The 14,986-nt window shown below is 36.0% G+C and overlaps 1 protein-coding gene across 1 annotated transcript in view; it reads left to right on the top strand.

Annotated features, from left to right (window-relative positions):
• LCA5 (lebercilin LCA5) overlaps nt 1-7,067 on the top strand; it is a 59,494-nt gene extending 52,427 nt beyond the window's left edge. Inside the window, exons 6-8 of the mRNA XM_032873209.1 lie at nt 124-266; nt 2,551-2,683; nt 4,329-7,067. Of these exons, the coding sequence (XP_032729100.1) occupies nt 124-266; nt 2,551-2,683; nt 4,329-5,191 (1,139 nt within the window). The 3' untranslated portion in view covers nt 5,192-7,067. The remainder of the gene's footprint in view (nt 1-123; nt 267-2,550; nt 2,684-4,328) is intronic.
• The last annotated feature ends 7,919 nt before the right edge of the window (nt 7,068-14,986 follow it).

Below are 14,986 nucleotides of genomic sequence, written 5' to 3'. Positions count from 1 at the left end.
GTCATAGAGCTCAGCAAAACGTGCATTATCTCATGTAGATGGTGAACATATACCAGTTAAATTCCATATATCTTAGCACTATTCAGTATGATTAGAAAAATTCTTCCGTACTTTTCATGGTAGCTGCATGCCAGAGTGATTTTACAGACCAGTGTACAAAAGGAGTACAAACCAGTGAAGACTTCGAGCTGGAAGAATTTCCTGTGACACCACAAACAGTTATGTGTTATGAAAACAAATGGGAAGAACCTGAACGTCTTACTTTGGTGAGTTTAGCAGCATGATTAGGTACTAAACTCTAGGTTTGAAGTTATTCCTAAAAACACAATATCGAACATTTTAAAAGTTAGCAATGATGCTAGTGCTGTATCTGTGTAAATATGCAAGTAGCCTTCTAAAGAGAGTATTTTATTAAATTCCTTTGGATTGATTCTTAGTTTTCATTGCATCTTCCAGATACATCAAGAAGGTTAGTTATACCTTCTGGGTTGGAGATAGAAGTTTTTCTTTTTCTTTCCTTTTTTTAGTGGTGGGAGAGGGAGAGAGAGAGAATCTTATGCAGGCCCCATGCTCAGTGCAGAGCTGGAAGCAGGGCTTGATCTCATAATCTTAAGATCATGACCTGTGCTAAAATCAAGAATCAGGTGCTTAACTGACTGAAGCCACCCAGGTGCCCCAAAGATAGAGGTTTCTTACCTTTTAGAAAATGAATTTTCTAAATTTTACCAGATAGTCTCTAAAAACCCTCTTTGCTTTTATACATAATAACAAATTTTACTAGTTTTCAAATAATTTTTTTAAGATTTGTCTTACGTATTTTTGGGCCTCCTATTATGTGAGAATTTTACAGATTAGCTGAATGTTGATCAAAGTATTGCAGTGGACTCTGACTTTATTGAGATCATTCAAATTAGAGTGAAATTCAGGGGAGTTTGTGTTTGGGCCTTCATTTAAAAGGACTTATAAACACAACACCAGATGTTCTTTTCTCTAAGAGGGTTCTATATTTTACATTCCAAAGAAAACAATATACTGGGGATCCAGCATATTTCATATATTCCTGGGTTTTTGTGCCTTAGAGTTTTCCCAGTGACCCTGAGATTTTTTTTCTTGTGGTATAAAACAGAAAGGATGGGCTGGTTTGGTTCCTGGGTAGCTGTACCTGCTGAGTGTCTTTCTTCTTATATTTTCACTATCATTGAAACTAAATCATGTTGTCTCTTTGAAAAGGGTAAAGTGTGGATAGCAAAGTCATTCTTAACTTTAAAAGGATTAAAAAAATGGTCTTTGTAAGATTCAGCATGAGGAGCAGCAACCTTATACAGTGAAAAGAGTAAAAGAGCCTTGGAGTTAGAACCAGAATTTAATTAAAAAGGCAGTACTAACATTTTAGTTGTGTGACTTTCTGGAGCCTCAATTTCCTAATCTATAAAACAGGGATGGTTTACCCATCAGCTTGTGGTGGTAACTAATCACAAAGTTTGTAAAGCTCTGCCACTCTGAGGGGTCTTCGCAAAAGGGAGCATTGTTCAAGTGCAAGCTAATTTGCTCTTGGAAAGAGATCCAGAATTCAGTGGCTCAAGAAATATATAAGTTTTCTTTCTTTTCGAATAGAGTGAAGGTCAGTGGGTAGTCCATTATAGGTAGATGGCTTTGTTCCTTGGTAGTCATCCTCTTACTGTTCTTACATCTGAAAGAGTGTAGTCTTCCTCTGTATGGTTGGAATTGGCTCATCACCTTTGTGAGAAGGAGAAACACGGAAGTGGAGGGCAAGCAGCTTTTATTTTTATAAATGTGATCAGAAGTTGCATACATACTTTCACTCAAATCCCTTTGGTCCTATTTAACTGCAAGCGAGACTAGCAGATGTAGTCTCCAGTTGAGCCGCCTTATACCCTGCTAAAACTCAAGGGATTCCTAACTAAAAGGAAGAAGAGGAAAAATGATACTAGGGGACAACACTCTGCTGTACTAATAATAGGTATTTTACTTTTAAATTACCTTATTACACCCACACATGAAAGGGACCATAAAAAACAAGTAATTTTAAGTTTATATTTTTATTTGATTTAAATATTATAAAATTTACTGGAGGCTTTGGACACAGTCTTAAGTATAAACTCGAAAGATTCAATGCAGTTGTTACTGCCTGTATTATAATTCAGCAGACCTTTCAACGTGGCCTCCATAATTGGCTAATAACCTTTCCTGGTTAACTGAATTAATCAGATTTTGTTGTGAAACATATAAAGCAAGGATACTTCCGAAACATGTCTCTTCAGAATTTTTTGTGGGTTATTGGCTTTAATTCCATGATACTGGTTCTGATATATGTTATACTTTTAAAAAAATTTTTTAAATAATCTTGTGTGCTTCTAAAGCATCTTTCAAAGGGTGGTAACTTGTGACTTACTCCTTTATTAAATTAAAATTGGCTTTAATTTCCAACTTACTTGGTGTCATATTTAATGCAAGATGACTCTGATATTTAAATAGCTTTTTCCCCTTTTGACATGTGAACTTGCATTTTTTTAAAAAAATATGTAATAGGACCTGGAACTGCAAGAGAGAGGTGAACATGAAGAAGCAAGGATTCTAACCCCAACTGTGAAAACAGAAGAAAAATTTGTTAAAGATCAAGGACTCCGTGTTGTAAATCAGGAAGTTGAAAAGCTGGAGAATGGTAAGAAAATTTGTTTAATCAAGTAATAAGTCAGCATCCTTTGGGAGAGAAAGGGTTAGCATCCCCTGATACTTTCCAGCTGAACAGTAAATTGGTTATACAGAATAAAAAAAGGTTGATACCATGGTAGGACATGGTCTATTAGGAATCACAAACATTTGAATAAAGTTACTAAGAAAAGAAAAATGCAACTGTTAAGTTGCTGTTTGGAGTTAGGGAATAAGGACAAGTTACGTTCAGAAAATCCAGATGAAGTAGAATTCAGATAAAAGAGGAAATTTTTGTGTGTTTGTTAACTAAAGCTTGATGAAGAGGTAACTGAAAGACAATGCACTCCATTGGCTTGACCTTGAGACTCTAATCTGTAGCCCAAACATTAAAATCAGTGAATTGTGAGGTCCTGAATATATTCCTGTATGTATTCTTTCATTTTGGTATGAAAGTTTAGTGAACCAACTCACATAGTTTCAGATACTGAAAATGAAGTTCAGGAATAAATTCATTTCCATCTGGATAAAAAGTCTTAAAGGTATGGGCAAGAGGGATCCCTGACTCTAATCCTCTGCACATATTTCGTTATAGAAGCTTCTTGCAGAGAAATCCTTTTTTTCCCTTTAAATTATGACTTAATTGTTGCTTAAATTAGTGAATGTATATTTGTGTGTGTGTACTTAAAACAGTTGAAATAGAAGATTTATTTATATTACTGTTGGCTAAGGCACAAAGGGAGATGCTTTCACAGTATTAAAACATAGAATAGAAAGGTATTATGGTCAGTTGGCTTTAAGAAGACTGGCCCCTTCTTTTCATCTCTATTTTTTCCTCCTGGAGTTTGTATGAAATAAGGACCTCAAACATCAGTGAGAATGTATGCCATTTACTAAAGTTACTCAGAGTAAGTGGTATTTCTCATGCCCATAACTTAAAATACTTGCATGTGTATTTTTCCAAAATAAGGACATTTTCTTAAATCATTCCAGTATATTTTCAACTTCAGAAAATTTAACTTTGATACATTTCTCTAATCTGCTGTCCATAGTACAGTTTTATTAGTTGACATAGTATTGTCCTTTATAGCATTTTCTTCTCACCAGAATATGATGATGAATTGCATTTAGTTCTCCTGTCTCTTTAGTTTTCTCTAGATATTTTGTGAGGTCAACATTTTTGATGAATAAAGACCTATTTTTTAAAAATAGAATGTTCATTTGAGGTTTATCTGAAGTGTTCTCTTAATTAGATTCAGTTTAATTTATCTTCAGTCAGAATACCAAATAAGGGATATTGTATCTTTTTCAGGGTATGACGTGCAGAGGTTCAATTTAAGTTTAAAATAAACTCCCATCTATCCATCACCTTTCATTCAGTGTATAGCACTATATTAAGTATAAAACATAGAGAACCTTCTTCCTCACCTCTACACTGAAGAACAAAATTTCTTCCATAAATGTGAATTTTAAATGCAATACACATTAAGTACATTCTTTCTGAATTCCAGAATATCAAGTGTAGCAATAAAATTGGTGTTCATTCTCACTATACAGATAACTAAATTAGACTATTTTGTAGAAGATGACAATTGAGTTTTCCTACTTAAAAATATTAACTGCTGTAAAATCCCATTTTTTTAAATTTGATTTTACAGAGTGGGAAAGAGAAGAACTTGTTAAAAAGCAAAAAGACAAAATATCTTTGTTAGAGAGAGAAGAAAAGCCCGCATTGGAAGCTGGAAGATACCAAATGGAAATGTGTCAAATTCAAAATATAGATAAATTAGAGGAAGAGGAAGAAGAAAGGCTGAAGAGAGAAATGCTACTTGCTAAACTGAATGAAATCAACAGAGAACTCCAAGACTCTCAGAATATAAAATGTCCTCCTCTGCCATTGCTGCCTGATTCAGAATCAAAACTGCATTCCCCGGAGAGAAGCCCCAAAACATACATGTTCTTAGAATCCTCGGAGAGAGTATTTAATGGGCATCATCTGCAAGACATCAGCGTTTTCACTACAAAAGGAGACGGTCAGAATCCAGGAAAGACTAGAAGCCCAGTCTCCCCAAGTGAGCTGGCATTTGGCAGCTATGTGCCGTCATTTGCAAAAACATCAGGGAAGTCAAATCCATTTAGCCAAAAGAGTGGCCTTTTGGATGTCCAAAGAAACAGTATAGAGAAACTTGGTAAAGACAGTGTGGATTTAATGACAAGAAGAGAGAAAAAAGCTAATCTGATGGAACAGCTGTTTGGTGCCAGTGGCAGCAGCACCATCTCCTCTAAAAGCAGTGACCCAAATTCTCTGGCTGCCAGCAAAGGAGACTTTGATCCTCTAAATTTTCTCTCAGGGGATAAGAGCAGCAGGGATAGAGAACATGATGAAGATGACGACTTTTTCCTCAGTGAAGGAAGAAGTTTTAATCCAAATAGACACCGATTAAAACATGCAAACAGTAAGCCAGCAGTAAAAGCAGTGGAATCTGTAGAAGATGAAATTGAAGAGGTAGCCCTGAGATGACTGACTGCAGTATACAGTTTTCCAATTGTAAATATTAAAATATTTTAATACAATATTTATTATAAACCTTTAGAATTTTTAATATTAAAAAGTCCTTATTAAGGAATAATTTTTAATAGACAAATACAGTGTAAATGAAAAAACGTAGATCATATCACACCACCTAGCTGGTCTGCAAAGAATGAAGGAGACTCTTGAATGAAACCAAAAAGAGAGCTATATCTTACTTGGTTTTGGCTTTTTTATTTACAAATAGGTTTTACCTCTTAATCAGCTCTATAGGAAGTTTTACTCCACTGGAGTTAATATTTATTTCCTATTTTTGATCCCTATTTATTTATTTACTTGTTTTTGGTCATGTCCTCACTGAGCTAATTATAGTCTTGTCGAGTGGAAATTAAAAGTGGGAGACTCTGGGTTGGGAAGCGTAGCTCCCAGATGGTGGAGCCCTGGTGCTACTTAGGAGCCCTGTGCTCTGTGGACAGGAAAGGGGTCCCTTACATAGCATAGTTGAGCTACACGTAAGTGGAAGCAGTGACAACAACATAGGGATTTCCCACTTAAGAGAACTGTGCTAACACAGGTTGAATTCAAAAGACATTTGTCTGTTTGCATGGATAATTCCCCTTTCATGGCTCCTAGAAGCTTGGGTATAGTATAATCAGTACTTCTTTTCCTCCCCCTCTTACACTTTATATCTCAGTGACTAGGTATGAGATTTCATACCCAAATACAGGAAATTAAATTTCATCCTAATATAGAAAGATTTTTTTCAACTCAATTATGTTTCCAGAGTAATCCAACTTGGAAATTTTAATATATATTTTTAAGGTTTGAACTTACTATCAAAACCAATGATAATGATATTGTAATACTATTGGACTTATAGGACTGATTTTAAAGCAACCTTTGGTTACAAATGTTTTAGAGATGGGGCTTCTGTCTTGCTGAGTAGGGCGGATATTTTTATGTTGAAATGCATGCGTTGGTCTTCTGCTGTTTGTGGTTTACTTCAGCTACAAAGGAGTTGATGACCTTGGATTATGTTGGGTATGATTGATCTTTAAGAAGTGGTAATATACCACCAACTGAGGAGAAACACTCTTAAAATGAAGAGTGGTGGAAACTTTGTCAGGGAAAGCATAAAAAAATGTAGGTTGACACTTACTTTAAAGTTAGTTCCTGCGCCCTGCCCCAGAATTTAGTATGATTCCTGATGGCCAAGCGTATATACTGATAAGGGGACCAAGTTACGTTTTGAGTTCTTATGAATGCTTATGATTGAATATAATTTCATAACTATTTGGCAAGACTTACCTGGATAGGTCTCTAATGAAAAGATATGCTATCCATCATCTTCTAAATTTTGTTACTGTCATTTATTGGGAACTGAATCTCCCAAAAGTGCTAAAGTACATTAAAAAATTGTTTTAGCAAAGAGATTTTTATGTCTGATATAAATAAGCTTTTAGTATGTTGCAAATCATTCTAATATATGTAAACCACAATATTGTAATGCAGTTCTTGATAAAATATTATGTAATATTTTGTTGATAGCTGCTAATTTTTCTGCCAAAAGTATTCTAATTCTTAGATTGTTTTAAGTGGCTTTTAAAAGCCTTTTAGTAAAAGTTTTATATTTAGGTCATTTAATTAGTCTTTTTTTTTTTTCTACATAATGTTTTCTAGTCTCTTTCACCAGATAAAATAAGACAGAATTATTAAAATTCAACCTAAAATTGATATTAAAATGTACAGAACAGGTTTTTCTTTATGAAGAAACTTCAGAGAGTAAATTTTTTTTTTCTTTTGTAAATGTCAAGTTAAATTTGTTATTTGTACTCAGAACTCTTAACTAATAAAAACTAAAAACACACTATGGCTCTTTGTTTGAGTGATACCTTGGGTCATTTAGGAAATTCATGGTAGAATGGTAGAAAGAGGACCTGCATAGTTAATTTTTATTATTCTTTTTTTTTCCTGCCCAGTATTTTTAATTGAAGTAGATGAATTTGCCCTAAATCAGGTTAGACAGTATGCTAGTCTTATCAGATAATTATAGTTTTAATTAATCCTTTCACCCTTAATAGCTATCCTAATGGCATATATTCTCATAATATAAAAAGGTGGGGGTAAGGAGGATTAAATTGAATCATAAAATAAACTTCATGGCTGACTCACTATTTTTCTGATCCTCCTCTTCATCTCCTATCAGACATACTCACCTTCTGGTAACCCTAGTTGGGTGTTGGATACAGCATGCAGATCTGCCTGGTGAAAAGGGGAAGGGAAATGTGTGTTACAGTGACAATGTGGAGTTTTTAGGATTAAAAAAGGAACTATAAATTATCAAGGAAAGATCTGCCTTTAAAGCTTTCTCCTTTCTACACAAGTGCCCCTTTTTGATTAAAGTCACCTTTTATATCATTTGAAAGTGCTCTCTTTTTAGTAAGGAGCTTATAGTTATTCATTAACTGGGTGCCCTGCATGTAGGAGGTGTTGGGAGAGTAAGATAGGCCCTGTGCTTGCCCTCAGAGTGAATGCAGAGCGCAGGAGGCCAGACCACACATAGCTCCATCCCTGCCCTCCCACCAGCTCTCTCAATGTCCTTGGGTTTGCTCAGCTGTTACTGCTCTTGTTTAATACTTTTAAGGTAGTTATGAAGGATGAATGAAATACTTAAGTTAATGCTTGGCAGGGTGCCTGGCACATTATAAGTGTTCAGTAAACATTAGCTGTTCTCATAGCTGATTGATGTTATTTTAGAGTATAATTGAAAAATAGAGCATAGGTATGTACATATATTGACACTACACTTTACACAAGATAACAAGCAAAAAAACCAAGTTATCATAAAACATCTATGCAAAATATATTGTGCCCCTTAGGTCTGCACTTGCTTTATTCAGCATTAACTGTGCAGTAAGCTTCACAGCAAAAATGAAATACAGAAAACACAGGCCTTTATGATTGCATAATGTGAAAATTTGTTCCTCAGCTCTCCCACAATGTGTGTATCCTTGGGTAAGCTACAAAACCTCTCTGTATCTCCTTTTCTCCCTCTATAAGATGGGGCTAATAATAGGACCTACCCCATGGTGACTGCATACGTTAAATGAGTTTATATGTGAAGAACAGAAATGTAAAGGCTCAGATTATTGCTGTTGATGTTTTGGAAAGGTAATGGAGAAACAAGAGATGTGATACTTGTTGAATGCCAGGCATGGCAGTTGGCGTTTTTATGCATGTGCTCCCCATAAAATTTTTTCTCAAGTAGATACTGTTACTCCCATTTTATAGTTGGGGTTAGTAGACTGTAATAATGAAAGTGATGGATACAGGTGATAGACTACATTCAGTAGTGTCAATTTAAGAAGTCCAAAGAAATAAGATATTTCAGAAAATAATCTTGCACTAGTGGTAAGTGACAGAAACCCAAATCAAACCAGCTTAAACAAAACGAGGAAATTATTTTTAGCTTGAATATGGAAAGCTCAGGAAAGTGTGGTTTGATCTGGAGGTTCAAATAGTAGTGTTTACTCTGCCCACCTTTTAGCTTGGCTCCCTTTAGCTGGGCACCTGCTTCAAAAAGAAAATCTCTATAGCTCTGGCAAAAGTCTGGTTGGCTAGTTTATGTTCTATGCCCACCTACAGGGCTGGTGGCATTGTGTAGAAGGAAGAAACTACTCTTCATGGAATGATCACAACTTCTATGGATAGGGGAGGCATTTTTCCCTGACGAAGAAATTTTAGACATAAAAAATCCATTTAGTTATTGTGGGTTTGGTTCTAGACCACCACAATGAAGCAAGTCAAATTATTTTTTTAGTTTTCCAGTGCATATAAAACCGAGGTTTACACTATAGTCTATTAAATGTCCAATGGCATTATGCCTAAAAGCAACATACATACTTTAATAAAAGTATTGCTAAGGGGCGCCTGGGTGGTTCAGTCAGGCCTCTGCCTTCGGCTCAGGTCATGATCCCAGGGTCCTGGGACCGAGTCCCACATCAGGCTTGCTGCTCAGCAGGGAGCCTGCTCCTCCCTCTCCCTCTGCCTGCTGGCTCTCCCTGTCAAATAAAATATTTTTTAAAATAATAAAAATATTACTAAAAAAGTGCTCACCATCATCTGAGATTTCAGCAGGTTGTACTTTTTTTGCTGGTAGAGGTCTTGCCTCAATGTTAATTGCACTGACTGATCAGGGTTATGGTTATTGAATGAGGGTGGATGACTGTGGCAATTTCTTAAGACAACAATGAGGTTTGCCAAATTAACTCTTCCTTTCATGGTTTCTCTGCAGCACGCAATGCTGTTTGACAGCATTTTACACACAGTAGAGCTTCTCACAGAATTAGAGACAATCCTTTCAAAACCTGCCACTGTTCTACCAAGTAAATTTATGTGATCTTCTAAATCCTTTGTTGTCATCTCAACAGTCTTCACACAATCTTTAGGAGTAAATTTCCATCCCAGGAAAACACTCTTTGCTTATCCATAAGCAGCAGCTCCTCATCCATTCAGGTTTGATCACAGGATTGCAGTAATGCAGTCATATCTTCAGGCTCCACTCCTAGTTCTCTTGCTATTTCCACCACATCTTCACTTACTCCCTCACTGAAGTCTTGAACACCTCCAAGTCATCCGTGGGGGCTGGAATCCGTATCTTCCAAACTCCTGTTCATGCTGACACTCTGAATTCCTCCCATGAATCACAAGTGCTCTTAATGGCATCTAGAATGGTCAATCTTTTCCAGAAGGTTTTCAACTTGCTTTGCCCAGATCCTTCAGAGGAATCATGACCTATGGCAGCTACAACCTTACAAAATGTATTTCTTAAATAAGATTTGAGTGTGAAAATGACTCCTTGATCCATGGCTACAGAATGGATGCTGTGTTAGGCATGAAAACAGCATGAATCTCACTGCACATCAGCAGAGTTCCTGGGTGACCTGATATGTTGTCGAGCAGTAATAATTTGAAAGGAATCTTTTTTCTGAGTACTAGGTGTCAACAGTGGGCTTAAAATATTTTGTAAATGATGTTGTAAGCAGATGTGCCGTCATCCAGGCTTTATTGTTCTACTTACAGAGCACAGGCAGAATAGATTTAGCACATTCTTAAGGACTCTAGGATTTTCAGAATGGTAAATGGGCATTGGCTTCAACCCCAAGTCACCAGTTTCATTGGCTCCTAACAGAGTGTGTTGGCCTGTCTTTTGAAGCTTTGAGAACAGACACTTTTTAATAGCTCTGAATGTTCTAGATGGTGTTTTCCAGTATAACGGTTTCATTTGCATTGAAAATCTGTTTACTTTAGCTTCCATTAATGATCTTAGCTGGATCTCTTGGATAACTTACTGTAGCTTCTACATCAACACTTGCTGCTTCACCTTGCATTTTTATGTTAGAGAGATGGCTTCTGTCCTTAGACTTCACGAACCATTATTTGCTAGCTTCAGACTTTTCTTCTGCAGCTTTAACACCTCTCTCAGCCTTCACAGAACTGAAGAGAGTTAGGGCCTTGCTTTGGATTAGGCGTTGGCTGAAGGGAATGTTATGGCTGGTTTGATCTTTCCAGACCACTAAAACTTCGAATATCAGCAGTAAGGCTGTTTTACTTTTTTTTTTTTTTTTTTTTTTTTTTACCATTCATGTGTTCAGTGCAGTCGAATTTTTAATTTCCTTCAAGAACTTTTCCTTCACATTCACAGCTTGGCTCTTTGGCACACGAAGCCTAGCTTTTGCTCTCTGTCAGTATCCAACATGCCTTTCTCACTAAGCATAATCATTTCTAGCTTTTGATTCAAAGTGAGAGACATGTTTCCTTTCACTTGAACACTTAGAGACTATTGTAGGATTATTAATTGGCCTAATTTCAATATTGTTGTGTCTTAAGGAATAAGAATGCCCAAGGGGGGGAACAAAGGGAATGACCAATCTTTGACTGCTCCACAGTCAGAACACACAACAGTTACTGATTAAGTTTGTTATCTTATATGGGAGCAGTTTGCGTCCCAAAACAATTACAATAGTAACATCAAAGATCACAGATTAGATATTTTTGTATGGTTCCAGATGGTAGCTACACTTGCTGGGAGCACAGCAGAGTATATCGACTTGTTGAATCACTATGTTGTACACCTGAAATTGGTGTAACATTGTGTGCCAGCTGTACCTTGATTAAAAAAAATCACTGATTAAAGATCACCAAATAAATGAAAAAGGTTAAAATCCATTATTAACAAGAATCATTAAAATGTGACACAGAAATGAAGTGAGCAAATACTGTTGGAGAAATCACACGAACTTGTTCAATGCAGGGTTGCAACAAAACTTCAAATTATAAAGCAATTTTTTTTAAAAAAAGTAGTATTTGTGCAGTGTGCAACAAAGTGAAGCATAATAAAAGGAGGTATGCCTGTATTTTCCAATTAAAAATATTTAAACTAATGGCTCTTAGGGAAAAACATTGAAAGGTTCTTTATGGAACAAGTGTTAGTTAATCACAACACCTTATTCCTAGGAACAAGCTACTTTTGTGATATGATTGTAATCATGGGGTTCCATTACGAGTTCGCTGTTACTGAGGGGTGAGCTGTTTCATCATTATGTAAGATAAGTATGCAAGACAATTAAACTATACTTTGGGATTCACAGAAAAGTTCCTGATAAGTATTTTTTCATACTAGCTGCTACATTTGTGAAATATATTAATATATAAATGAACATTCTAGCTCAATATAGAATAAAACAAAAATTAGAAATGGGTAGCCAGGATAGGGTTGAAAGAATACTGGCTTTTCAGTCAGGAGTTGAGTTGGGGTTTACCACTTACTAATTACAACCTTGGTCAAATAATCTAATTTTTCTTAAGGTTCCTCAGATGTGAAATGGGGCTGATGATATTTTACAAATGAGGATTAAATGAGATGATGTTTTCTTGAGAGAAGAGAATAGATAATATAAGCACATCACTAGAGGGAAAGCATTACCTACCTATTAGCATTTTCTTTTGTTTCTGTATCAGCACCCCAAGCTTTTTTTTTTTTTTTTTTAAACAACAGAATCTTGTCCTATAATCTGGCATTTTTGAAATCGTCCTGTCTTTATGGACCCATGCAGAAATTGCAGTCCCCCACAGAAGGCACGTTGCTGCTGCCATGAACAGGCAGCCTGTGGGAGAAGCAGTTTTACACACATAGTTTTGCTTCTCCAGCTGTTTCCATGGGGAGTAACAGAAATCAGGAGCCCATACTCTGGTCTGAAGGCAGAGTATTAGAATTCAGGAAGAAACCTCCCTGCTAGTATGGGGCGGTGGGGGGGGAAATGCCATGAATAGCATGGCCAAAGGCGCCTGCCTTCTTTCTCTGTTTAACTGACTTGAATATCAAATTTCTGAATTTTTGTCCCAGTTAATATGGATTCTGGTAAGGCCTACCTTTTGCACTATCTGTAATAGCACATCACAGACTTCGGTTTTTTCATCCTGGTAAAAAGAATCTGAGAATTACCATACACAGACAATCATGGATACTGAAAACTTCTGGGTACACCTAGAAACAAGGGTTTATTGCAGCTTTTTTTTCTTCTTCAAGAACTTCCCTCCAAATCTTAAATTTAGCTTCAATGTTTGTTTCTAATATCAGTGACATCCATAAAGTTTACTCTCCTAAGTATTTACAGAAGAGCTCATTCAAATAATCACTAATCTCTATGTTCCATACCCAAAATATTTTTCAGTAGAGAAATAGTAGAATCAAAGAATATATGCTAGGAAAATCTGTTAATGTTAACATCTCAAACATTATCACTGGGGTCCAGAGTCAATGGTACACATAACTCTGAAGTCTAGTTTTAAATAAACAAATTTGCTTTATATTTTAGGCAGTAGTTCTGAAAAGTTGTATCTTAACCCCAGCCCCTAAGCCTCACCAGTGTCCCCTGGGAGCTTGTTAGAAATGCCAATTCTCAGGACCCATCCCAGACCTCCTAAATCAGAAACTCTGGAGGTAAGAAACTCTGTATCTGTACAAGTCTTCTAGCGATTCTGTAGCAACTCAAGTTTGAAAACCAGTGCTCTAAGCGAACACTAGTAGGTGGTAGTTGGGGGCATTCCTGTTTAGAGTGGTTATCTGCAGGGTTTTGCAAATTGAAATTTAGCACAGCTTGGGATCACAGTGTGCATGTACAGTATATGAACTCACCTTTGCCCCCTCACACTGTACTTTCTGGACTAGAAACAAACCACTGTCTTTTTTATGGCTACAACAGTTTTGGTCTGTAACTGTCAGTTCTCTGTGGTTAATATATCAGAAGAGTTCAACTAGTCAGGGAAAGAGGAATGCCTTTGGAACAACCAGGACCAAAAGGATTGGGTGGTTCGTATGTCATTCCTCTATTATAGTCTATAATCCCCAAGCTTCCTGAAAAACCTTCAAAATGTCCTACAGCATTCCCTGAATTTCATATTCTTTGTAGAACATACATTTTGGTATAGCAACAAGCTTATTAAATTTAAAAGTTTAGCTTTTTCAACGTTTGAGAAAAGTGTGTGTGTGTGTGTGTGTGTGTGAATACTTAATGGTTCATGCAAGTACTTTCTGTGCTGAGGTTTGATAAATATTAAAATTACCTAAATGAAATTAGCCTAAAAACAGGGAATATGTTAAATAAAAGAAAAGTTAGAAGTATTCAAATTTCTCATGTGTCTACTTTTTGCATCTGTGAAGAGAGATGTATATAAATAAGAATTTCCATATACATCCCAGTGGTAGTGTTTACTTATAGATGAAGTAGGTCATGTTTTCATGAGTTTAGATTTTATATGCTATATAAAGTCTCCATCTGTCTTTCTCTGGCTTCCTTGATTTAGATGGCTATTATCAAAAAACCCCCACCTCATCAAGGATAGACCTGTTGCTATAAAATCTGCTATAAACATATAGATATAAACAGATAAATTTGGTGCCAAGAATTGGACCACGTAAAATAGTGGTGGTGGTAGTGGTGATAAGGTAGGAGGAGTGGTGGTTGGAGGAAATGGTAGCAATGAAATTAGCTATATTCCCAAATACGTACTCAGGAGAAACATTTTTCCAGGGTTTAGTTCCCATAAAATGCATTGCCACTAGTAGATGTAGTGGGGTTGCAAGTTTTCAATATATTCTTAAAGCTGTGATTATCCCAGTGTAATTTTGGTCCTGGACTAGCAATCTCATAGAGTAATCAATATGTTGGTTCTGACACCCCCATAGCAATCATCACTTTACCAATTTGTGAAATCATAATTTTACCAATTTCATTTCTACTCTATTGATAAACATGTTCCAAGCAAAGAGTTCTCCTTTAGTTATGAAATTCATCCCTTATGCTCCTTCACCAGTTCTCATTTTCAGCTGTGACTTAATTTCTGTTTCTGTTTTTAAGTATTTTTTTGATTAACTGCAAAGTTTGATAGAGCCAGCAGCATAATTAAATCGGCATATATTGTCAGTTGGGTCTTTCCTGAGCTGCTGAGAGGTTGCTAGGATACACTCTTAAAGATACAATTCTCTTGATTAATTGCAAAACCTGGATTACCCAAGTAACATTTTTATTAATTCATAAAAATACAGGTCAGGATTGCATTTAAATTTATAGCAAGATGAGTGCTATATATCTCTGGATGCTTTTAGCTTTACGGAAATGTGTTTAGGTACATTTACAAAGAACGTGTTTTGAATAACAATTTAGTGGATGAGAATTAGTCACTTTTATTTAAGAGAGAGTATTCCTTTGTGTTGCACAACATATA

The sequence above is a fragment of the Lontra canadensis genome, unplaced genomic scaffold, assembly GCF_010015895.1.
Source record: "Lontra canadensis isolate GAN:19392208 unplaced genomic scaffold, GSC_riverotter_1.0 scaffold47, whole genome shotgun sequence".
Lineage (NCBI taxonomy): Eukaryota > Metazoa > Chordata > Mammalia > Carnivora > Mustelidae > Lontra > Lontra canadensis.
The sequence above is the reverse complement of the archived record's forward strand: the minus strand, read 5'-3'. Positions and strand labels throughout refer to the sequence as shown.